The sequence below is a fragment of the Loxodonta africana genome, chromosome 25 (genome assembly GCF_030014295.1).
Source record: "Loxodonta africana isolate mLoxAfr1 chromosome 25, mLoxAfr1.hap2, whole genome shotgun sequence".
NCBI lineage: Eukaryota > Metazoa > Chordata > Mammalia > Proboscidea > Elephantidae > Loxodonta > Loxodonta africana.
In genome coordinates this window covers 50,803,909-50,830,475 of record NC_087366.1, presented here as the reverse complement: position 1 = coordinate 50,830,475, position 26,567 = coordinate 50,803,909, and the positions used below count along the sequence as shown (strand labels likewise).

General features: G+C 44.5%; 1 protein-coding gene across 4 annotated transcripts; it reads right to left on the bottom strand.

Moving 5' to 3' along the window:
* Window positions 1–206: 206 nt before the first annotated feature.
* Window positions 207–26,567, bottom strand: LBR (lamin B receptor). 4 transcript variants are annotated; one of them, XM_064276832.1, is made up of 15 exons: window positions 26,469–26,525; window positions 23,880–23,990; window positions 22,363–22,541; window positions 20,484–20,687; window positions 17,771–17,854; window positions 17,068–17,263; window positions 14,942–15,138; window positions 12,986–13,040; window positions 10,063–10,254; window positions 8,757–8,860; window positions 6,987–7,112; window positions 4,936–5,104; window positions 3,231–3,311; window positions 2,989–3,111; window positions 207–2,084 (listed from the first exon to the last, which is right to left on the bottom strand). In XM_064276832.1, exons 3-15 carry the CDS (start codon window positions 22,525–22,527, stop codon window positions 1,924–1,926), a joined length of 1,857 nt encoding a protein of 618 aa, XP_064132902.1. In that variant the 5' UTR covers window positions 22,528–22,541; window positions 23,880–23,990; window positions 26,469–26,525; the 3' UTR covers window positions 207–1,923. The 4 variants fall into 4 exon arrangements, with proteins under 4 accessions (XP_064132902.1, XP_064132900.1, XP_064132903.1 ...); XM_064276830.1 differs by lacking the exon at window positions 23,880–23,990 and having other exon boundaries at window positions 26,469–26,567; XM_064276833.1 differs by lacking the exon at window positions 23,880–23,990 and having other exon boundaries at window positions 207–2,051; window positions 26,469–26,567.

Genomic DNA, 26,567 nt, shown 5'->3' with positions numbered 1-26,567 from the left:
GGGCCCTGTGCCCCCCAGAGTTCCTGTCTGGGCCCTGTGCCCCCCAGAGTTCCTGTCTGGGCCCTGTGCCCCCCAGAGTTCCTGTCTGGGCCCTGTGCCCCCCAGAGTTCCTGTCTGGGCCCTGTGCCCCCCAGAGTTCCTATCTGGGCCCTGTGCCCCCACCCCCGAGTTCCCAGCAAGAATAATGAGGCTCCATCTAAGCAACATCTTTTTATCTTCATCTTCAACTTTATTTCAAACTTAATAAAACTTCTGTTTGTCAAATAAACATGTCAAAAACAAAATTAAAAACAAATGGCAGCTGGTATCATCGAGAAATCGCAGCACTGCGTTGGTAATAGGCTCTTCTCATTGCCAGGGAAAGAACCACACCCTTCCTCTCCCAAAGCTTCCTTGGTGAATCTAGTGCGAGGGTCCCATCTTTCTGATGCCAGGAGAATAAAGCTGCTTGCACACATCACTACTAAAAAACACTGACAATGTCACCACAACAAGGTGTTTAAAAGCTACAGGCTGCAGAATGCTAGAGCAAACCAATTTCATGATCACATTAACATACATTAAGTTAAATATACTTCAAACTGCAATGCACATATAAATGGCTCATACAGAAAATGTATCATTAAAACCCAAACATACACTATTTATTACATCTCCCTCTGTTTAAGAAACTGAAAATAATTGAACTTTTTATACAAACGTTTAGTGACTTTGCTAATAAAGATTATATCCACTAGAACATAACAGCTAAAGCTACCTTGTATGCACATCTTTTGAACTAAAAGAGAGAAACTATTTTAAACTATTCCCTTGAATTATTTTTAAATGAAGAGACTTCTAAAGCTGAACACAACACTCCTTTACAAAAATAGTTTTGTAAATATAAAGGATATACAAAATACAGTATAAACTGCAGGAACTAAACAGTAGCAAAAACAAGTTTAATTAAAAAAGTCAAAAACATACAAAAATATTATCTTGAAATGGCAGATTTTCAAACACCAGTATGTGTAAAAATGTTTAAATAGTGATGTTACTCCAAAAATATATATTTATTCTATTTGTAACAATTTATAAAGGCAAACACCTGCAATTGAGGTAGCAAAGCCAAATTCACAAACTTTGGATTAAGAAAAATATTCTTCCTATGTTTTAAAAGCATCTTCTATACAATACTAAATGAATTCTATTTTTTGTTCCAAAATTTTTAACCACAAATGTATTACTTCACCAAACTTAATTTAAAATACTGAAAATGTGTTTGTTAAGATACTTGGCCCTGACAATTATGTCACATTTAAAATACTGTACAGAAAAATCTGAAGTCACCATATATTACATAAAAGCAAGCTATGTATTTACATTTTCAAAAGCAGCTTTAGAAGCTGAGGTTAAGTCAACCGCTACTAAGGGTCTCCCTTAAAAATTCTCTCTCCTCCCACTTACATATGGTATTTAACAAAGGACCACTTTTTACTTTCAAATCATGTGACTGTAAGTGATTTAATTAAAAAAGGAAATGAATTAAAATTCTGTTCTCAATGCAATAAAAACATAAATGCATTTTTTTTTTAAAGTATTTAACAGTGTTTTAAGAAAAACCACTGGCAAAACAAAAAAGTCAAGATTTGAAAAGTAATCTAATTCGGTAAATTTATAAGACAACTATCTTGTTTTCAGATGATTAAGATGAAACTTCTAACATCTTTATATTTCCCTTTATGGCAATTGTTACAATTTAGTGAAACTAATCACAGCTATGTTAAAAGACTTACAGCTTGGCTCTACAGTCCTGACTCAAAAAGAAAGCTTGCAAACCCTGTCAGTGCAATGAAAGAAGGCTCATTTTGGAACTTTTTGTTTTTGTTTTTGCAAATGGAAGCCAGGACATCAGAGGCATTTTCAGAACACGCTAGCCGAGGATCAGTATATGTATGGAAATATACGGTAGGGCACCCGCTGACAGTACTTTTCCCAAGCTAGGCCGTATTTCTTCCTACAGTGGTGTTCATCGCGAGCTTCCCGGTGGACAAGCAACACGGTGAAGTAAGCTACGTAGAAATAAGGCAGGATGTGATTAAAACCTGTGGATGATAACGGTAAGTACTATTAGATATTTTCACTATCACAATACTTTTTCCTGCTTTCCTCCCAAAGCTGCAAAAATGCGCCTTGAGATTATGTACTTCATTTTCTCCAGTAATGGGCAAAACAACTAAAGTGATTCACAGGAGAACCCTACTGCTGTATGGCAGAAGGGAGTATCTGAATTCCTGGCCCCTCCCTCTCCTGCCCTCAGCCCAGGGGGTGTGGCCGGCCAGGCAGGGACACTGCAGGCTGTGGCCTAAACTACCAGACACTTTCAAGGCGGGTACAAAAAACAAACAAAAGCAGAATTTTCCTCCCTTCTTAAGAACCAAAGTTTTTCATAATCTACACTGTACAGACAGTGAGTCAAGGACAAAAAGTTAAATTTCCATATATTCTGCTGAGAAAAAAGCTATCGGGCACAGGAAAAATGTGAAAATTTTGCTTTTAGAAGTTGAAAGTAAAACCTCAGGCTCCCTAAATTCCTAACTCCCCTCAGCAGCTGGATAATGAGGTGCTACAATACAGGAAGACAGTGCCCAGGTCGGGCAGCCCCGGTCCACAGCAGAGGATCCCCAAGGCTCCCAGGGGCCCTACAATATGAGAAGACAGCGCCCAGGTCGGGCAACCCCGGTCCACGGCAGAGGAACCCCAAGGCTCCCAGGGGCCCTACAATATGAGAAGACAGCGCCCAGGTCGGGCAGCCCCGGTCCACGGCAGAGGAACCCTAAGGCTCCCAGGGGCCCTACAATATGAGAAGACAGCGCCCAGGTCGGGCAGCCCTGGTCCATGGCAGAGGGACCCCAAGGCTCCCAGGAGCCCTATGCATCAGCAAAGGACGTGTGCATCGTTTGGGTGGCTGGAGAAAAAGTCAAATTCACATGCTGCTTAAACACTTACCACACGGGAGGGACCAAGCCAGGGCCATGATGAGGTCGCCCAAGTAATTGGGGTGGCGAACAAAGCCCCACCACCCAGAAACTAGAAGATTTTTTCCCGTTGAAGTATGAATGGTTTTTAAATCTACATAAAAATAAGAATACATTTTTAATGATCTCTAAACAGAGACATAAAATATTTATGTAATATAAATAACACAAATAGAAATTAAAAGAAGAAAACGAAAAGAAATCAACACTCACGTGCAAGCCTCGGATCGGTGGGATTTTTCCGGAATGCATTTTTCTGAGAATTCGCGCACCGGAAAATTACGTATCCAGAAACTGTAATTTTTTTAAAGTGTATATGTTAATAATTTAGATACAATCTGATATGAACAGAATTTTAGAGAAGTTATTTCCGTGCTCTGAGGAAATTTCCAAAACGAAGAATAGTCTGATTTCTAGTAATTCAAAAACTCTCAATCCCAGAATGTCAAAAGATGTTAACTATCCTGAAATTTCACTATCAAACACTCTTTGAGCGTCCACCTGGGGGAAAACCTTGATGGCAAAACACTACATCCATGAATAAAACCTGAGACAGTCTGCGTCACAATAAAATCAATCCTAGAGTTCGCTGTAATCAGAATTACAGGAAATGGCGTCTATTAGTTGCAGTACCCACTGGCCATCACATGAACACTTTATTAATAAAGCTACAATTCAGAATCAGTAACAGAACAGCTTACATGTCAACAGATGCTGCATCTCTGTACAAGCATACAAGTTGGTACCTTTATTCAAATTTCAAAAATCAACAGGGCCTGACATATCATTGGCTATTAACTAGCACACTGTCAGCCCTCAAGAAAATAATAGGAAGAATGCTACTCCCTATTTTTTGCTTAAAAGCAAAACATGCATATGCTGCCTTGAATAACACAGAGGGCATGGTTGACATGGATAACCAATCCAATGATAAAACTAAGAATTTCTTCATCTCCCAGGAATGCTATCAGTGTAGCAAAACTAGCTATATTTGACACTCAGTGCTATCTTCCCTCCCTACCCTCTGATGGAGCTGTTTAATCAACAATGTAATGACAGAAAGATAAAGAAAAACCCTCCTGAAGCTAATCTACAATTGACCATGCTGTGACCTTAGCTCCTGCCAAACTGTACTCCTTGCCGGGTCCACCTCCCATGTGCCCCCACTCCGCCCTGTTCAAGTTGTTTCCTGGCCGGAATTCTCTATCTCCCCACCCCATTCTACCTACTAAAGCTCCAAGCTCAAATCAAATACCACCTCCTCCATTAATCCTGGTACTCCACAGACAGGTTCTCTCCCTGCCTTCAACTGCCGTCACAGCCAGTCTGTGTAAGTCACTCTTACGGTGCCCATTCATATGCCTCCCACCACAAGTATCTGAGTGGTATTTCCCCTCCAGAAGGCAAGACCAATCTTCCTACTTTTTAAGGTGCCTAGCAGAAAGCAGGTAGTCGACAGAAAAGCTCAACTGTTACTAAAACAAATTTAATTTTTAATTAAATTTTAAAGATGGCTTATTAAAAATTGGGAGCCCTGGTGGTGCAGTAGTTAAAGCACTGGACTGCTGACAGAAAGGTTAGAGGTTCAAAACCACCAGCAGCTCCAAGGGAGGAAGATGTAGCAGTCTGCTTCCGTAGAGATTTACAGCCTTAGAGACCCTATGGGGTCTATGAGTCAGTGGGTTCGCTTTTTGTTATTAAAAAGTACCTATCTAGAGAGCTGAAGAAGGAGCTAGGCATGAAGCATCCATTGTTTTCGCAAGACGCAGAATCTTTTTATTACTGATCCATCACTAATGACTCCACTCTTAGCTAATTATGGCCATTAAAGGAACATGTCATAAATATGTAGGTAGCAGAGCACAAGAGCCTCACTCAGTATGTAACATTTAACACAGAGGCTGAAGTTAATACTCACGTTTCAAGGCAATGATTACACAAGCAACTGGCCAAGATATTTCATTTGGATGACGGACTAAATAAAAGGCTTGGAGGCTGTAGATAAATGGAACCCACACTAAATCTCCAAAAGCCAGCATGAATCCAAATCCATCATGGATAATGTCCATGGTTGTCAGTATCGCTTCCTGTAAGGATGTAGGGAGGGAAAAGGAAGAAAAAGTTTGCGGGGAAACCATTTCTATGTTTGAAGTATTCAAATGAAGTTCTAGTGCACGTATAAACAATGTAGACAGGGCTATGGGAGCTGCATGTATAAACAATGTAGACAGGGCTATGGGAGCCGCACGTATAAACGATGTAGACAGGGCTATGGGAGCTGCATGTATAAACAATGTAGACAGGGCTATGGGAGCTGCACATAAAAACAATGCAGACAGGGCTATGGGAGCTGCATGTATAAACACTGTAGACAGGGCTATGGGGTATAAACAATGTAGACAGGGCTATGGGAACTGCATGTATAAACAATGTAGACAGGGCTATGGGAGCTGCATGTATAAACAATGTAGACAGGGCTATGGGAGCTGCATGTATAAACAATGTAGACAGGGCTATGGGAGCTGCATGTATAAACAATGTAGACAGGGCCATGGGAGCTGCATGTATAAACAATGTAGACAGGGCCATGGGAGCTGCATGTATAAACAATGTAGACAGGGCCATGGGAGCTGCATGTATAAACAATGCAGACAGGGCCATGGGATTGCACGAATAAACAATGTAGACAGGGCCATGGGAGCTGCACGTATAAACAATGTAGACAGGGCCATGGGAGCTGCACGTATAAACAATGTAGACAGGGCCATGGGAGCTGCACGTATAAACAATGTAGACAGGGCCATGGGAGCTGCACGTATAAACAATGTAGACAGGGCCATGGGAGCTGCACGTATAAACAATGTAGACAGGGCCATGGGAGCTGCACGTATAAACAATGTAGACAGGGCCATGGGAGCTGCACGCATGAACAATGTAGACAGGGCTATGGGAGCTGCACGTATAAACAATGTAGACAGGGCTATGGGAGCTGCATGTATAAATAATGTAGACAGGGCTATGGGAGCTGCACATAAAAACAATGTAGACAGGGCTATGGGAGCTGCATGTATAAACACTGTAGACAGGGCTATGGGGTATAAACAATGTAGACAGGGCTATGGGAGCTGCACGTATAAACAATGTAGACAGGGCCATGGGAGCTGCACGTATAAACAATGCAGACAGGGCCATGGGAGCTGCACGTATAAACAATGCAGACAGGGCCATGGGAGCTGCACGTATAAACAATGCAGACAGGGCCATGGGAGCTGCACGTATAAACAATGCAGACAGGGCCATGGGAGCTGCACGTATAAACAATGCAGACAGGGCCATGGGAGCTGCACGTATAAACAATGCAGACAGGGCCATGGGAGCTGCACGTATAAACAATGCAGACAGGGCCATGGGAGCTGCACGTATAAACAATGTAGACAGGGCCATGGGAGCTGCACGTATAAACAATGTAGACAGGGCCATGGGAGCTGCACGCATAAACAATGTAGACAGGGCCATGGGAGCTGCACGTATAAACAATGTAGACAGGGCCATGGGAGCTGCACGCATGAACAATGTAGACAGGGCCATGGGAGCTGCACGTATGAACAATGTAGACAGGGCCATGGGAGCTGCACCCATAAACAATGTAGACAGGGCCATGGGAGCTGCACGTATAAACAATGTAGACAGGGCCATGGGAGCTGCACGTATAAACAATGTAGACAGGGCCATGGGAGCTGCACGTATAAACAATGTAGGCAGGGCCATGGGAGCTGCACGTATAAACAATGTAGACAGGGCCATGGGAGCTGCATGTATAAACAATGTAGACAGGGCTATGGGAGCTGCATGTATAAACCACCCTCTGAGGCAGGCTGTGTTACCCTCACTGTGTAAGGAAGAGGGCCACATCACTCAACCACACTCTACCTGTCCGGCTCCAAGGCCTTGGCTCCTAAAATTAATTACCTCGTTCCAAAGAGCATCCACCACGTACAAGAGCTGGAAACTGTTCACCAAAATCATTGCCAAGGACGGAGCAGCACGATTCTGGAATCTCATCTCGGCCAGAAGCATCACCAAGTTCATAAGCACCTGGAAATAAGCAAAGGAAGTAGAGCCTCCGAGTGTCTCCCCAGAGATCTCAGCAACTACAGGGGAAAGACAGTCGCTTCACAGCTGGGAAGTGGAGACACGACCTTCAAAAGGAAACTCGACAACGATGAGGCAAATCGGCATGGTGAAGCCCTCGAGAGGATGCAGGGAGAAGGGCACGCGACCATTTCTGTGGTTTTCTTGCCCAGAATGCATAGCCCTTACGCCAGGCATGAGACAACACTGGGCTAACCCGCACTGAGGGGCACGCTACAAAATCACCAAGCAGTGCTCTTCAGACTGTCAGGGTCGTGAAAGGCAAGGAAAGGCTACGGAACCCTTACAGACATAGGGAGACAACGACGAAAGAACAGCTAACGCGACCGGAGATCCTGGAGAGGATTCTAGAACAGAGAAAGAGGACAAACACTAGCGGAAAAACTGGTCAAATTCAAATAAGGTCTGTGGGTTTAGTGAATACTACTACACCAGTGTTTATCTGCTCTTTTTGATGACTGTCGTTGCTGTTGCTGTTAGGTGTCAGTGAGTCGGTTCCAACTCATAGCAACCCCGTGTGCAACAGAACAAAACACTGCCCGGTCCTGTGCCATCCTCACAATCATTGCCATGCTCGAGCCCATTATTACAGCCACTGTGTCAGTCCACCTCTTTGAGGGTCTTCCTCTTTTTTGCTGACCCTCTACTTTACCAAGCATGATGTCCTTCTCCAAAGACTGGTCCCTCCTGATAACATATCCAAAGTATGTGAGACAAAGTTTTGCCACCTTCACTTCTAAGGTACATTCTGGCTGTACTTCTTCCAAGACAGATTTGTTGGTTCTTCTGGCAGTCCCTGGTATGTTCAATATTCTTCACCAACACTATAAGTCAAAGGCATTAATTTTTCGGTCTTCCTTATTCATCGTCCAAGTTTTGCACACCTCTGAGGCAACTGAAAACACCATAGCTTGGGTCAGGCACACCTTAGTCCTCAAAATAACATCTTTGCTTTTTAACAACTGAAAGAAGTCTTTTGCAGCAGATTTACCCAATGCAATACATCACCTGATTTCCTGACTGCTGCTTCCATGGCCATTGATTGTGGATGCAAGTAAAATGAAATCCTTGACAACTTCAATCTTTTCTTCATTTATCATGATGTTACTTATTGATCCAATTGTGAGGATTTTTGTTTTATGTCGAAGTGCAATTATACTATGGTTATTATGTCAGATGTTAAACATTAGGGGAAGCTAAATGAGAGATACAAGGAAACTCTGCTCTACTTTCTCTAAGTCTGAAATCAGTTCAAAATAAAAATTGTTTAAAAGGGTTGGAAAAGCAAAATTTTTTCTTATATGAATTCATCTATATTATCGCTTTCCTACACAAATATAATCTGGTATAATCAAAACAAAACAAAACAAAAACTTTGCCGTTTTTAATAACCTATAACTGAGTATCTTAAACCTCTGGACTATATTTGGAGTAAGAAAACACTTTAAGTAAATAGATTTATAGAAAACTATGATTATCCCTAAAAATATGCCACCCACTGCTTAGTTTAAAATTGTCTACAGTTCTTTTTAAATACAAAATTAATCTGTACTACAGAACCGAAAAAATGTAACAAAAAAGACATACCCATCCAATCAATCCGGGGCGTAACTCACAGAAGTATTTGAGATCAAAAGCACCAATTCGAGGATTTAATTCATGGCCAACAAAGAAATCATAGACAGCATTTCCTGAGAAAGGAAAAGTTTTTACCACACAGTATTCCAAACCCAGTCACAAGGTTTTAAAATTGTACTATCACCTACTATCCATGAGTCATAATTCAATTACCGACTCATTAAAAAAAAAAAAATCCCACTGCCGACAAGTTGATTCTGACTCATAGTGACCCTATAGGACAGAGTGGAACTGCCCCATAGGGTTTCCAAGGCTACACAAGGGAGGCTTGGTGGTGTACTGGTTAAGCACTCAGCTGCTAACCAAAAGGTTGGTGGTTCAAACCCATCCAGTGGCTCCGCGGGAGAAAGACATGGCGATCTGTTCCCGTAACGATTACAGCCTAGAAAACCCTACGCGGCAGTTCTACTCTATCACACGGGGTCGCTATGAGTCAAAACCAAATCAACGGCACCTAACAACAACAATAATCTTAACAGAAGCAGACTGCCACATCTTCCTCCCGCAAAGCAGCTGGTGGATTTGAACCACCTACCTTTCGATTAGCAGCCGAGTACTAACTGCTATGCCACGAAAACCCCCCAGCCAAAAAAACAAACCCACTGCCATCAAGTCGATTCCAACTCATAGCACAGCTCTAGGACAGAGCAGAACTGCCCCACAGTATCTCCAAGGAGCGACTGGTGGGTTCAAGCTGCTGACCTTTTGGTTAGCAGCTAAGCTCTTAACCACTGCGCCACTGGGCTCCTGAAGAGATACGAGGGAATGGCAGGGACCAACTGGAACTGGGGAACACCGCCCCTGTGGGAGGGCCGAAGCTAGGGAGACATGGGGGCCGGTGTTGCCAGGTCCTCCAATTTTAAGGGAACTGAAGGTTTTTTCAATGTAGACTCAGTATTTTTAAATAAACAACTTATTTTTAAAAATTAAGTATTTTAGGTCAGAAGCAACGAATGTGTAGCCTCTGCTGCTTTGGGTTTGTGTCTTTTTTTTTTTTTTAAGCTGTTTACTATTTTAGACAAAAAATACCTGTTATAAATTGTGATGCCTTTAAGTTACCAAAATATCTCACAGTCATCAAATGACTAAAAAGAAAAAATAGGTAAGCATGAGGGAAAATTAGATTTTTTTCCCTTTAAATTCATTTTTAAATCTTTTCATCTTTTTAATTTTTTCTTATTTCTCTTCACCTCCCTTAAAATGAAGTTAGGGCTCTGGGCTATACTTGTTCAACCCACGTTTTAACGCTGCTCACCAGAGCTGGCAGGTGACAGTTCGTTCCTGGGCACTTTCAAAGCCCGTGCGTAGAGATAGACACTCAAGGCCACAGAAAAAGCAGTTGCCCCCAGCGCGAACTGAAGGAAATGGTTGTAGACATAATACAGCTCCACGCCCCAGCAGACAGATGCTCCAATGATGACAGCCGTCAGGACAAAAGCATAGAATCCTTCAAAAAAAAAACTAATGTTAACCCAGACACCATACACACTTATACCAATAAAAAGAATGTTATTTTTTAATGTCTTAAATTCACAATTCAGGTTAAAAATATACACAAATATGCAAACAAGCAACGCCCCTGAGATGGATGTGATCTTCGGTGTAGACAGTGCGTTTCTCACACAATCTCTCAAATATTTTAACGTACTTATTCTTTCTCATGGTGAGTGGTCATTATCTACTTTAGTTACAGTTTGGCTGAAAAGGAGTGGATAGAAATTCACTAATTGTTAAATAGTTGAAAGGAACCTCCAGATTCATAGTCCAAATCCTCAGGCCCAAAGCCAAATGGCAAATTATTAACAGAGCTGGGCCAAACATTCATTGTAAACTCTAATGCCACTACCTAACGGTAAGGTGATTTGTTATACTTGAACTAACTCGTCAATAACATTTTTAGAAGATCCTGGTCAGTCAACCACGAAGAACACACAGACCTCAAGAACCCACCCTCAAAGCAGAGGCCACAGGACAAACGTCTCCTCCAGCCAGGAGGGACAGGGGTCACCAGCTGGGCGGAAGACAATGGGTGGGGCTTGCTGCACCCATAGCCATTCACATCAACTCCAAATTAAAACACACACTGTGAGGCCCCACAGGGACACTCTCGTTGCCGCCAGCCCTGCTGACACTGACTCATACACGCAGGCTCAGCGGACCATCCACTTTTTCTTTTGGCTAAAGAAAAGTCTTGCTTTTAGGAGCTGAGTGCCTGTAAGAGCTGTGTTCCAAGTAAGTCACCAAATAATATTTGGATAAACCATCAAACACAGAAAAGAGGTAGCTGTTATCTGTAAGAATTCTAAAATTAAAAACTTTTTTTTAACATAAAATGCCACCTTTAAATTATTATTTAAACTGTGCATTTTCCACGTATCAAGTTTACTCTAAACAGTATGAGTATGCTATTTCCAATTTTTACTTTAGCTTTTTTAAATATTTGTATAACTTTCATAAAATTTAGGAACAGTAAAGAAAAAGGAATGGTAGATAAAGTAGTTTTTTATGTTCTCTAACTTAAACGTGGATTAAAAATAATCATTGGAAATTTCTTACGAATCTCTAGGTTATAATAATAAAAATCTCATTAAAAGAAAACTCTTAATACTAGGGCCAGAGTAAGTAGATGAGGCAAAGCTTTTTTAAAAAACAAAAAGGATCAAGCAGCTAGTCCAGTTACTCCTCCACTCCAGCAGCCCCACGTCCAAACACTGCTCAGTCTCTGAGTGCAGATACCCCTCAAAGGGGTATGAAACAAAGAAACCAAGATTACTTAAGAAAGATTTAAATCAGCACTCCAGACAGAAAAGCCTACGGAACACCGTTATCCAGAGACCTGACGACAAAAGTGAACGAGCCACCTGTCCCCAGACCATCAGTTTCACCGGAGCTGCACTGGCGACGCGAAGAGAGACGGTGTGTCAGAGACCCTACAGCACGTTCCATCAGCTAAGCGATCTGGTAAGAGGAAACGGAAAGTCTGACAGCAGCAGCCAACGAGGCTGAGCATCCACCAGGGGTCAGGTGCTGGGCTGGCCAGGTGCTCTACTCACTCGGCACTGAGAGGCAGAAGATACCTCAAGTATTTCTTGGCTTCAAAGTAGAGTGATTTCAGATAGAGTGGATACTAGATAAGTTACTGAACAAAAAGTATTCCACTTAGAAAAAAAAGTAAGAATTGATAGGGTAAGAAAAACCAAGAATCGAACTGTATAATGTAATCCCCAAGAAAAGCAATAAAACCCTACTCCATTTAGTCCAACGGAAAATTGTTCCAGGACAACAATTTAGATCCGTTTCTTAAAAGCCCATTATGCTTTCTCCAAGTCTTCAAAAGGTGAAGCTTGACTGACTCCCTTAGCACATACCCCTTCCATGGGAGGTGCCCTGATCAAGAAAAAGGGGGCGATGCCTGCCTCCTTCCTGAGATTCCCAGGGAGACCACTACCTCACATCTAACATGCATATGTATGAGTGCCACCTACCCACCCAGTAGCTGTTCTGGCACAAGGGCACCACAAGGAACACAACCAACTCCCAGCCTACAAAGTGACATTCTAGCATGGGAGATGCACAATGCACAAATACCCTGATGTCCGGAAGCACGACTACCTTAGAGAACATAAAACAGAGAGACCTGAAGGCTTCCCTGAAGAGAGAGCGTCTGAGCAGAGACAGGACAGAGATGAAGACGCCCGCCATCAGCCATTTGGGGGAAAGTATTCCAGGCAAAGGCCCTGAGAAGAGAGAGTAACATGTTCAAGAGGCAGCCGGAAGACAGCTGGCTGGAGCCAAGTGAGCGAGGGTGGGAGTGCATATGAGGCCGGGTGGGCCGGGAAGCCCGCCTCAGTGCAGGACTGCTCAGGCCATGGTGATGGCTTAGGAGGATGGAATATGCAGACACAATTATTTTCAGAGACTGGTAAGTGCTACTGAGAAAATAAAACAGGACGATGGGGAAGAGTGAGTGAGGGGCCATGGTCCTTTACACCGCATCACTGTTACGTGGTGGCTGCAATGGAAGCAGTGCTGGTCTGCCCTCTGGACTTCTGAGAGGTCATTTGCTATTTCCTGCTCTGCCAGAATCAGCACTGATAGTTTCAAACAGTACAACACTGGGAAGTTACAGCTTTCAAGTCATCAATTCAAGTTCTTTAAAAAAAAAAAAAAAAAATCACCATTTAGTCTATACTTGAGTCTTCTTCCATCAGTAAGAGGTGTCCCTTCTACAACCTTAAAAAAATAAAATAAAAAATTTTTAAAGCACACTTTATATCTTATCTACTTATGTACGTGTGTATCTAACATCACTAACATACATATATATGAGATATACATACATATATACCTTCTTCTAACATCACTGAAAATTCAACATACCCAAAAAGGAGGATCATGTTTTATGAGGGTAATTTAATACCATGTTTCAAAAGCCTTAATTGCTAAACCCTTTGACGAAGCAATTCCACCTTCAGAATTGTATCTTAAACGTAAATCTAGTTACCTCTTCTCAGCACGCTGCGACTCCTGCAGTGCCCTCACCCACCACCCGACTCTTACCACCGGCATTCCACCACAGGACTAAGTATGCTTAAGACACCTTTATATTCAGTGTCCTCCTAGTTCAGAAACCTTCAATGGCTTCCCACTGCCTACAAAATAGAATACATACTTCTCTGGCTTGCACTCAGCCAGGTTCTTACCCTAAGTATCCAAAATACAATTTTACATCCTGGGTCTTCATGTGCTGTTTGATGACATTCACTCATAAACTTACCTGCTCTGCTTTTATACACCTATGCTCACCCAGCGATTTCATCATTCTGTGTGATTCCTGTGTCTCCATGAAGAGACTGGGAACCCCTCATGGACTGGGGCCATTTCATCTCTTCTCTTGGGAGCACACAGGAACTTAGCACAGTGACACACACTCAAACGGTTCTCAAGAAACACCCGACTTAAACTGGATGAGTTAAAATTAAAAGTCCACTTACCCAATGGCAGCCACATTTTTATTTTGCTCCCCAGAGTAACTATTTAGAAATGCAGCAATTCCTTTTAAACTGTAAAATACTAACATGGTATCATTTGTTTTGGACTAAACTACCTTATCCTTTCACTAGCTCTAAAACAGAACTCGTAAAACCTGATTGAGATGCCTGGATTAGCAAAACCCCACATGCTGATTTCAAAAGGGCCCTACCTGTTAAAGGTGTGCAGTGACTACTGTCCTGGGCTTTAGCCTGTGACTATGGGTTTTTAACTATCGAAACTGCTTGCCTTAATATAGATTATCTAGTTTAGACTAACTTACCCAAAATTAATCTGAATTTGTGATTTTTACTATGGAGCCTCACCATAAAAATGCCTGACAGTCCATACCACAAAAATCCCCGCTGAAGCCAGCAATGGTAGGGTGAGGTTCCAACGCACTCAGAACGAGCAGTCTAGCCTTCCCGCACCGGGTACGCCACGCCTACTGAAGCTGATCCCCTGGTTTACAGACAGTTGGCAAACCTGCAAAGCCCTAAGGGTGGGATCTTTAAATAAATGATTGATTGATTAGGGAAGCTCGTGTTTCTCTCAATATATCCAAATAAATGATTCTACTCAAAGAGGAAAAAAAAACTACACTAAGCAGTGGAGACAAACGTTCAGGCCACTTCATGAGTGTCAAGAGAACATGAAGAGCTTTGACAACACATTCCTGAAACGGATGAAAGTTAGAAGCTCTCAACTGTACTTAAAAAAAAAAGTAAAAATACAGCCTGAAGTCCATTCGATCTCAGTGGCTACCTATTGATCGTTTAAAATTCTGCATCTGAAATGACACATACTGAGGGGGCTTCTTTTTTTTTTTTTTTTTTGGCAGCAGCAGCAACCTTGACCATTAGGCTATTTTGCAAAACGGCTTATTCTTTTCTGCATGGTTTGGAAAGTCATACAAAAAATGTCAATTTTTATAGTTCTGCTTAATAAGCAAGGGTTACAGGATACAACGGTTAGCAGCTCATGAAAACCAAGTGGGTGTGGTAGTTATGACCAAGGGCAGTATGAACTACTGCAAACTTACTCAACTGGGGTGAGAGGGCAGGGAAGCCTCCCAATACTATGCTCTCCTAACAAAGACTTACCTTCCCAATGGGCAGCAGATACAACAGAGCTTGAAGGAAGAACCAGAGAAGGTAGGCCCCGAACACCCTGGTTTCCCATAAGTCATTGAAAGCTGGCAGAGGAGGAGGGAAGTTGAGAAGGCTGGGGTCCGGCTGCTTACACATCAGCAACAACAGGAGGAGGAGGACCGGCAAGCCCAGCATGATGAGGCATGCGCCTGCAAACAATCACATTTCAACCCTCTTCGGTTGCTTTTTTTTAAGAATCATTTGGGTTTTTTTTAAGGTCAGAACACAACTTCAGGTAACCGGCTGAAACCAATTTCTAATGTAGCGTCAACAACTCCCAACCTCTACCTATCACGTCCAGTGGAGAAGCAACCACGGGAATTAACGTGGGAAGACGGGGGCACCCAACACTGAACGGCTAAATTCTCCCTGAGAAGCCAAGCCCTACAATGCTGAAGATGCAACCACTGGAGGAGTAAAACTGCTGAAACTCCAACTAACTAAGATTAGAACATCTAACAATTATCAGTCTAATCTTTAAAAAAAAAAAACAACTTTATATTCCTAAATTTCTAACGATTGAAATAAGATGACATTCATGTAGCACACACACAAATTTTAAGTGAGGCTGATGAACACCACCACCACCAGACCAGCTAGCCAGGGCTTTCACTTACAAAACACGAAGCAGCTAAGCCATGGAGGGTTCTGAACCACACTGCCATGAAGTATTTTATAAGTTCATAAAATATTACCAGTTCCACTTAATAACCGCAAACCTTTGAACACTTCAGATCTTTACCTGTGCTTTAGATGAAAGCTTACAGCACAAATTAATTTCTCATTCAAAAATTTATACACAAATTGTTTTGTGACACTGGCTGCAATCCCCACAATGTGTTAGCACTCTCCCCGCTTCCCTTTCTACTCCGGGTTCCCCGGTTCCATTCTTCCAGTTTTCCTGTCCCTTCCCGCCTTCTCATCTTTGTTTTTGGGCAGATGTTGCCCATTTGGTCTGGTATACTTGACTGAACTAATAAGAAGCATGTTCCTCATGTGTATTACTGTTTGTTTTATTGATCTGCCTAAACTTTGGCTAAAGGTGGACTTCGGAAGTGAACACTTCCAGTCTTTGACCCCCATAATCAAGTAGTCCAGCAGGCAGGGCAGACACCACACCCCATTTTACGTGTGCAGCTATTCCCCTTCCCCCACCACTGCCGATTCCATGGAGCCCTGCTGGCACAATGGCTAAGCACTCAGCTAACCAAAAGGTCGGCATTTGGAACCCACCAGTCGCTCCACAAGAGAAAAGACTGGCAACCTGCTCCCGTGAAGATTCCAGCCTTGGAAAACTATGGGGCAGTTCTACTCTGTCCTAGGAGACTACTATGAGTCTGAACCAAATGGACGGTACACAACGTTGCCGATTCCAGGCCTCTGTTCGGGTCACCCAGGTCAGATTATTAGCAGATTTCCCTCTTCCCTAACCAATCACCATCCTTCCTAAACATAGCCGTCAGGTGGGCCTACCTGTCACTTCTTTGCTCCTCTCTGCACGAAACCTAGTAACGGGCTGCCCGAAGTTTGGAGTAGAGCCCCGCTGGCACTCCTCCTACTCCGTGACAACGCCGAAAAATGCTCCCACCTTGGCATTTGCTGTTCTTCTGACTGGAGGCTGTGCCCCCAATTTCCACTGGCTCAACTCCTGGCCTGCTTAAGGTTTCTTCACAGAGGCCTTGCTGCCCGTCTGACACACTGCCCGTCCGACACACTGCCCGTCCGACACGCTGCCCGTCCGACACGCTGCCCGTCCGACACGCTGCCCGTCCGACACGCTGCCCGTCTGACACACTGCCCATCCGACACGCTGCCCACGCTGCCCGTTCGACACGCTGCCCGTCTGACACACTGCCCATCCGACACGCTGCCCATGCTGCCCATCCGACACGCTGCCGGTCCGACACGCTGCCCGTCCGACACGCTGCCCGTCCGACACGCTGCCCGTCCGACACGCTGCCCGTCCGACACGCTGCCCGTCCGACACGCTGCCCGTCCGACACGCTGCCGGTCTGACAGCACCACCACTCACCCCGCACCCCTTGCTGGCCCTCCCGAGACCCGGCTCAGAGGCCTACCAGGTACTCCTCCAAACTCTAAATCCTTCGTCTGTGTGCTTGTCACTTCAAATGTTCTCGACGACGATGCACGTGCCTTTGCAACAACCTTTTCTTCCTTAGAATCCATTTCTTTAAATTTGATTTCTTCTCTTCTTGGTCGAAGACTATACTGTGTAGATCCATAACTACTCTCTTGTGACAAATGTAATTTTTCCTAGGTAAGAAATAATGTCTGTAATTAACAATGATCACTAATGCAACCTACACTGATTAATTTGGCATCTCAGTATAGCCGTTTAACTTACATTCAGTCACATCACCAAATGGTACATGGAGATACTATGAATTGGTGTATGTTTTTCTGTGTATATTCTCGACAACAATAACAAAATAAATAAAATTTAAAAAGAGGTTACAATCAGTCTTGAAAAATCTAAGGACAAAATTTTAGAAAAGATAAGAAAATATCATGATTTTTAATGTGAAACCCTGGTGGTGTAGCGGTTAAGAGTTCGGCTGCTAGCCAAAGGGACGGCAGTTCGAATCCACCAGGGGCTTCTTGGAAACCCTATGGGGCAGTTTTACTCTGTCCTATAGGGTCGCTATGAGTCGGAATTGACTAGACAGCAATAGGTTTGGTTTTTTTTTTGGTCTTTAGGGAAAGTCACTTTAACAAAAAAAACCAATTACCTGTGACAAAAAAAAAAAAACGGCCCCATACCTGAATGCTTTTGTGAGGTACTTCGTTCCTCTCTATGCGCTCAGGCTCACCATTGTATCTGCTGATGCTATTTCCAAATGGCTTCTACGTGGAAGAACAGAAAACATTTTCATTATAAGAACCAAAACTTATTAAAAAGGAAAAGAGTGGTCAAAATTGACTACCATGAAATCAAACAATTAAAACAAACCAAAGATTTTTCACAGCCTTGATTCTGAAAAATTTTATCCTGCTTTTGTTTAAAAAAAAAAAAAAAAGCAAAGCTGTGGTGGTACAGTGGTTAAAGCACTCGGCTGCTAATCGAAAATCAGCAGTTCAAATCCAGCAGCCGCTCTACGGGAGAAAAACGTGGCAGTCCGCTTCTATAGAGATTACGGCCACAGAAACCTGTCCCCTAGGGTCGCCACGAGTCGGAATCGACTCCGCGACAGTAAGTTTATGTGTCTTCTCTAGATGCCATCTCTCTCCTTGAATGCATATTCTCTTCAAGAAAGAGAAAGGATTTCTTATCAGACTGAACAGGGGGAGTATTTTTGCTTGCAAAGGTTTGTCAGTCACTGTATGGCTAAAATCTGTCACTCTGTTTCTTTGTTAGTCACTGATGAAGTAAAGCACTGATAAATCAACAGGAGAAAAACAAATTGAGAACACAGGCATATTCCACGGGAGGCTATCTGGCAGAGGACGGCATTAATATAGTATCAAGTTCTAGTTCAAATCAAGACATACCTGAGCAGTGATGATGCTCAACACATGCCTAAGTCTACGAAAGCGCCTATGAGCCACTTAGCAGAAAATGGGCCCACCAGAGAAGCCACGCTGAACTTCCCAGGCCTTCAAATGTCTAAGACGCAATCCATAGTAACCACACACACATTTCTGTAATACAGCTAGTCGGCTGGCCCCAAACCTTGCTGACGGCCACTCAGTTCCCTGATGCTAAATAAATAAACCTATGGTAACGGGATGCTCACACAGTGAGGCGAGTTATCGCAAAACATCACAAGTGAGTCAAAAACAATGATAAAGTGACATTCAAAGCTACACGCGGCCCAGGTCTGGTCTTTCATGGGCAACACACCCTCCTCAGGCCCACGATGTGTGCACACTGGGCCCAAGGCTAGCCCCTCTGTGGCTCCCGTGCCACCAGGACTATAATAAGGTATGCTGTAAAAATATAACCATCACTAATGCCAACAATGAAAGCACGACAAAAAGCCACATGCACTACTTGTTCCTTAACCTGAGTCACTTGACCAGTTAAGGTTGAGAGAGCCGGTAACAGACAAAATGTTCAAACTCACTAGTAACTGGCAAAATGCAAATTAAAACAGCGAGTTGAAAATCTGTGACCATCACATTGGCAAAAAAAATTATTATACTCCTACTCAGAATGAGAAAGCGGGCATTCACATACTACTGACATAAGAATAAGCTTCCTTGAGGCAATGTCTCCAGAGCCTCCAGTCGGCTCTGTGCACCTGACTAGCAGCTCCACTTGTAAGACCTCCCTAAGGAAAAGTTAGGTGTTATATAAAAACACTCGCCTATAAAAATGAAAATTGAGGAAGAAAAAAGCTAAATATTAATAAAAGAGCTGATATTAAAAATTATGTTGTATCTGTATAATTTCTGGGATACCCATACACCACCATATCTGACTCATTGCAACCCTACAGGACAGAGGAGAACTGCCCCATGCAGTTTTCAAGGAGCAGCTGGTAGATGCAAACTGCCAACATTTTGGTTAGCAGCCATAGCTCTTAACCACCACGCCACCGGGGTTTCCAGCAAAAATGATGCAGAAAAATATAGCATGAATAGTTATTCCCAATGTTTTAAAACGTAAAGGACGAATACGAACAGTATGTATACAATCCATTTTTTTTTTTTTGAGTTATTAAAAGTCTGTATTTTATCCAGAAAAGAGATAATTAAAGGGTGACTTTTATTCTGTTCTTTTCACTTAAACACATTTTCTCTTTGGTCTATCTAAAACCCTCTGTGCGAGACCCAACAGGCCCTGCACACCCCGCTATGTCCAACCTTGCACTTTGAAAGTAATCCCATTAACACCCTCATCTTTGAACAGGGAAAGTATGAAGCATAATGGTGTTAAAACAAAGAAAAAAAAAAAAACCCACTGCCATCAAGATGATTCCCATTCCTAGTGACCCCACAGGGTTTCCAAGGCTGTAAATCTTTACAGAAGCAGACTGCCCCATCTTTCTCCCACAGTCACCAGTGGTTTTGAACCACTGACCTTTCAGTTAGCAGTCGAATGCTTTAACCCCTGTGCCACCAGAGCTCCTTTAATGGTGTTAAGAAACCAAAAATATGTTTATAATACAGCTATGTCTCAATATTTCATACATGAGTGCTTATACGCTATGTAAAATTGATTCAGTTCAACCTATAACCTATGTCTACTTCAAATTTAAACACTGCTTTTTCAAGACCATTAAATAGGACTTCTGGTAACTTAGGAACATTCTTTTTCCTTGGTACTTAGTTGTTTTCTGTTCTTCAAAATATTTATTTTTTTATATAATCTTCCAAAGTCATCACTTTGGATTTGGTGTTTCAATGACATTTTCACGCTGAGAGCAAGTAATTTGCATAAACATGTACATAAAGGGGCAGATGGCGACACTTCAGTTTTCTGGACAGACTAAGTCCTACGTAAGGATAAAGAGCTCCAAAACACAAGTACCAACACCAGTGGGGTCAATTTCACTTCCAAGACTTCCTTCTTGGTCTCCTTAACGTCGGGCTGGTGGGACACAGAGGCGGACCGGCGGGAACTCCTCGGTGGCCGGCCCGGGGACCTGGAGCGAGACCGGGACCGACTCCCTCGGCGTCGGGAGGGAGAGCTGGAGGAAGAGCCGCTTTTCCTTTGCTTAAAGGAAGTTAAAGGCTAAAAGGGAGAAGGAAACAAAGAGCTTTACCACAGAGCATAAACGCACACAGAAGAGGCAACAAAGGCAATAGTGGCCACCGCTAACTCTAAAACCAGCCCTAGAAATCGTCACATCTGAGAACCAACCAGAGGCCAATGAAAGACGCTGCAGTAAGAATCCTTCTCTCCTAAGACAAATGCAGCCTTTGTCCCTGAATGAATGTGTCCAAACCAACTAGCCATACATTTTCCCAAGAACTTATACAAGAAGAGTTGCCATTAACATTGATAAAAACAGAAATAACAGGCCAAGAGAAATTAGCCCACAAGCAATTAAAACAATTTTTTTTTATTCAGTTTCACTCTGAATAAGACACAGCAGCAGATCTTGAAACCCAAGTAAAAAATTTGAATTCTTTAGCAATGTCATACCCCGCCCTTGCCCACTGCAAAACAGCCCTCCTGCTGCTACTGATGATCTAGGCCAGGGGTGGGCACACCCCAGGCCAAACCCTGCACCTGCCTCTTGGTACAGCCCGGAAGTGATGAATGGTTTTTACGTTCTTAAATGGTGAACAAAATCAAAAGAATACTATTTTGTGACATCTGAAAAGTACATGAAATTCAAATTTCAGCGTCCATAAAGTTTTATCAGAACACACCCACACTTACTCACATACTGTCTGGAGTTGCTTCCCGCTACAAGGCAGAGCGCAATAGTATAGAAACAGAAAATATATAAAAATACTTCAGGCTCTGTGGGCAGAGACTGTATGGCCCACAACACCTAAAATATTTACTGTCTGTCCCTTCACTCAAAAAACTTGCCGGACCCCACTCTAGGCCATTCAACATGTAGTCCATGGACCAATCCATTACTGAGTCACGGCAAGTACTGAAATTGAGGACAGGCGTTGAGAAATTTTTATAGCACTTTGACAAAGTAACTTAATGTCTACTGAATCCGGCATTTGGGGCTTTTATTTGGATTTTTTTTTCCCCTAGTAATTCATCTCTATGGCATTTTATATACCTATTTGTACATCATGGATCAGCTATTTTAGAAACCAGGACCTCACCAGATAGGCTGAAAAGTCCTCAACTAGACTTTAATTAACATCGCCTCCTGATTAAACCCTCTGTGCTCAGATGATGCCCAAACCCCTGGGCATGGCATGTAAACCCCTGCACCCCAGTTCTGGCTCCAGCTTAACCCTCCTGGCTGGCAGGCCCCCACCACACCCTTCCTGCACTTGGCTGCCTGTGGCCCTGCCTCCCCTCCCGCCCCTAAAGCCTTTGGCTTACTGCCCTCTGCTAAAGCCGCCCAACCTGAGTCCTTCCGACTTGTCCTCAGTGTTCAGTCCAGGAGCCTGGAGAGCATTCCGTGAAATACACTGCCCTTCCCGACCCTCCACCAGCACCCAAGGCCGACTTCAATCACAGAACATCCTAAGCCAAGGTAGATGACCTATGTAAGTGTCTGTCCTCATTCAACTGTAAGCTTCTCGGGGACAAGGCACTACGCCTCATTCGTACTTGCCCGGGGCCAAAAACCAAAAAACTGTCTCTGGCATAAAGCAGAAGCTGGGCTCTGTGCCTCTCAACATCTAGAAGTGTGACTACCCTGAGCTCAAAAACTGCACCGCAGCCTATTTCGCGCTTAAGGTACTCTGGCGAGCAAAGACGCTCTTACCTTGATGTCATTCTCTTTCAATTCCAGTTCAGTCCCATCTTTGTATTTCACGGTGTAAAGCTGGGAGTTGCTGTCGTGGCTCAGAATTTCTACTTCATAATAAAGTGAGCTCCCAGGCCAGCGGCCTCTCACCACTTCACCATCGGCAAATTTCCTACTTGGCATTTTCTAAGATTAATCTGAAAGGTTTTAAAGGACAAAATTTGGAGTCAGTGCACACACGTTTAAATCTGTCTTCACAGGTCAATTGCTAATGTACGACTTTCTAAAATTTTAAACTGGTCGAGATTTTAGGGTCAGACGGGCCTGTGGAGGAGAGGACATACAGCCCCTCATTTCAAAGATGAGAAACTGAAGCTTTGAGACATTAATCTTGTCCAAGGCATAAAACAGACTGCACAGAATGGCAGTTAGGACAACACAGGGGTGGTGCTTTCCGCTGTATCACATCTCAACTGGAATCAGTCTACAGAGCATGAGTTCACTGCTGCGGCCCACGTAAATGGCACTAAGGATTAGTTGCGCCAATACATACAGGCACCAAATCGCTACCCATCTGACCGTATTTCTCACAAATCAAAAATCAGAACACAGTTTCTGATTTGTAAATTTGCATAGTCTTACAAAAGCTTTAAGAATGCATTTAATTATACCTGTAACAATTACCTATACTGAGAACGATAAACTCTACGTAACAGGCTGGGAAAATCAAGAATGCATAATTATCATCACTATAACCCACCAACAGGAAAAATCATTTCAAATCAACCATCAACAACAAATTTAGGGTTCTTTCATCAAGCTTTCAATCTCACAGCTGAAGTCCTCTGCCAACCGCCTACCTGGACCAGCAGGTGCCTGCCCACCTCTCGCCAGCCTACGGCAGACATCAGCCCCAATCCTGACATTCTTTCCCTCTGCACCAAAACGTGCCTGCGAACCCTTCTGTAAGCGGCACTCCCAGAAGCCACAAGGAATCTGCAAGGACTGGCACTTACAAGAGGCCTGTTTGCCCTCCTTTCTCAAGGACAGCTGGGCACTTCTAGCATCTAGGTAGCAGTGCTTCTCCCCGCCCCGCTCAGCAGATTCACGTTTCCCCATGACAAACCAGGGCCTCCGTCCTTGCCCAACAGCAAGGGCCCAGCCCAGGAAGCAGATGGCATGACAGAAATGCTGTCACCTTCAGCTCTCCAACACATCACCCAAACATGTAAACCTGCATGCCTTATTCTGCCGCTGCTCAGAGCTGATTCTACGACAATTAAGAGGAACTTTTGAAGACCGTGGAGCTAAGAAAGGAGAAAGTTGCATTACCCACTCTCAGGAGTGGGTCTTTCCTAAGCATCACATTGCTTCACTGAGCTTTAATCACCTGAGAAAAAAACTTAACAAACATCATTTGTTTAGAAAGACAGTGGGCAGGTTGGTAGATAAGAGAAAATACAAGTACTTATCTGGGGATGAGAGGATGTCAATTTACACAGTTGTTAAGAGACTGCTCTCTTCCCAGCACCTACCTCAGACAACACCACTGCAGCAATCAACGGATTGGGGTGGGGGCTGGGGGAGGAGCCCAGAGGCTTTGGGGAGGAACTCCAGCCTGGCTGAGGAAGTCACCTGAGGGGCACCTGGGAAGCAGGGGGAGAAGGGGACAGGAGACACCTCAGGATGTGGAGGAAGGGCACAAAAAGGGAAGGTGACAACAGCAAGCTTTGCCTATTTCAACATTTAATTCAGAGCTTCCAAATACTAAGAAAGAGGAAGGAAATGTCCTGTCCTTCGCTCTTCTCTTGTACCCACTCCTCCTTCCTTGACCCCCAAAATCAGACTACTGTTATGAGCACTAGATGTCTTACACTGATCAACCAGGGTTTAGTAAAGCTAACCTGGAGTCCTGTCCACCCCCCCATGGTATTACATTTCAAACAACTCTTTACAAAAAACTTGTGAAGCGCAGTCCCTTCAGCACCTAAGGGCTACTGCATTTTAAAAAGTCCTTTGAAACAACAGATTCTGTGACTTATCAGAAATACATTTATTTCTGCTGTGCCTATTACAGACTACGTACACCTGATCTGTGTAATACTGAACACAGGTCAATGCCAAAAACATTTTTCTGTTACCAATTAAATATTTTGGACTAAGCCAACTAAGACATCTGGTGGTTATCTGTTAGCTCTCTAAGCTTAATTCTAAAAAAAGGCTAAATAAGAGTTGGGACTCCATAGAGATCTTTCATATGGTGGTTGAAAAACAAAACAAACAAAAAAGCACCATCCTTAGGAGATCACTGTTATATACAAATGTCCTAAAAGGTGAAGTCAGCAATAGTCTGTGCATTGCCACTGTGCATGACAGCCACACACAGGAGTCACACGTAACAATACAGTACAATCCCATCCTCAAAGTCTCCCTTGAGAGTGAATTAGCCAAGATAGGATGCAAAAGTCCCAACATGAGCCCGTGTCATGAACAGAAATTCACATGGACAGGCTTCCCTTAGAAAGAATCTTCTAGCCAAATGTCTCACAGAAAGATTTTGTTTACCGAACACAATGTCATTTCCCTTAAGCAGTGGAAACATAGAGACCCTCCAGCTTTTTTTTTTTTCTTCTTCTATTAAGCCTCATGCTCGCTAACTTCAGTGTCAGCTTGTACAGGACTGCACACATTTCAGTCCCTCACACATTCTGGCTCCAATCTGTTCCTGCTTATCAACATGACAGTTCTCTGCTGCTATTCTCTGCTGAGCACAACCTTACAAGGGTCCCTGGCCATCCTTCCTCCACTTTTCCAAAGCAGTCTAAATGGGGCGGAGAAAGAGAAGTGCAAATGAAGGTTCTTCTGCCTCCCTTCAATACCAGAGCTCAGGGAAGGCCTGCCACGCAGTATACAAACAGGAACTCCCCTCCCTCGGCTCCCTCTACCCCGGGGCAAAAGAAGCGCTAATTCCTGGCTGAAAGCACGGCACCTTCTTGGCTGCAGGGACAGAACGGCCTGGTGCTACGCATCACTCCCTCCCACTCACTCCTTTCCCTCCTCCCTGACAGCTTGCCAGAAACTGAACTGAAGCTGGGCTAGCGGCCCAGACGCCCCGTCTAGACGAGCCCCCCTTCTCTCATAGCCCCTCCCCGCTCCTTCACTGCACTTGTTACAATTTGTTATCACAGAATTACACGCGTTTTTCGTTTTGTTGAATAACTGTGTCCCCACTAGGCTGCAAGGTCCTGGCAGCCTGGGACTGGCGTCCGGGTCTACCCCTGGGGCGCTGCGCCTCCCACGGCAGGTGAACACCGCACACTCGCTCCGGGGCTGAGCCCTTCGGTCGTCCACGCTTGTGTCGTGTTTCTAGTGGCGACACTGGGAGTACCCAGTGTGACTCCTGGCCACGCCGTGTACTCATTTTGGTGAAGAGCCCAGAACAAGGTCCTCTCCTACCTAATGCTTAGTTAAGTGCCCCTCCAGAGCTGGAAATACGCACCCAGCGAGTGGGAAGCGGGGCTGTCACTATGAAGAATTTAAAAATCCTCTTAAAATGTGAAAAAACAGGACGGAGCTGAAGCAGGAGCCTGCCTGCATATCCGTTTGGCGAGAGTGCGGAAGCACCGGGGAGAGAACGCGACACATCCGAGCGCGCAGGGCCGCGGTCCGCGCTGGCGAGGACCCGGCCGAGACGTCAGGCACCCTCCAGGCAGTGACGAGCTGCGCCAACAGCCGGTTGCTGCCACCCGCTTCCCCGTCCCGCCCGGCTGCCGCGCCTTTCCTCCCTCCTCGGCCTTCCGGCCCCGCCAAGCCAGCCGCTTATCTGTCAAAAAGGCGCTCGGAGGGCAGGGGGCGGCCGCGGCAGGGCGGGGACAAAGGGCCGTCCCGCAAACCCTCCCCGACATCCTCTCACACCGACGCGGCGCGTCCAAAATGGAGGGAAACGTCCGCACTTTGAAAGCGCAGCTCCACTTCCGCAGCGGGCCGCCCGGCGCCGTCTGACCCCCGCGGAGGGACCCCGGCCCGCCCTCAGCTCCCGCCCGCCCGGCGGGCCAGCCGCCCCCGCCGCCCTGCCGGCCCTCAGAGGCGGCGCCGCGGGGAGGTGGGCGCCGCGGGGGGCTCACCTGCGCCCGGCTCCGGCGGGAACGCGAACGGCTCCGGGAGGACCGCCGAGCAACCCGGCGGCGGTTCCGCGCGCGCGACGACACCCGGCCGCGCTCCCC

Bases quoted from the DNA above. Each gene is read 5' to 3' on its own strand.
- LBR (XM_064276830.1), bottom strand. From the start codon at position 22,527: ATGCCAAGTAGGAAATTTGCCGATGGTGAAGTGGTGAGAGGCCGCTGG. The intron at 17,264-17,770 runs GTATGGGGCCGT...TTTCTTACCTAG, and splicing joins TACCTCACAAAAGCATTCAG to GAAAAATTACATTTGTCACA. The intron at 13,041-14,941 runs GTAAGTCTTTGT...TATTTTTTTAAG, and splicing joins ATCTGCTGCCCATTGGGAAG to GTTGTAGAAGGGACACCTCT.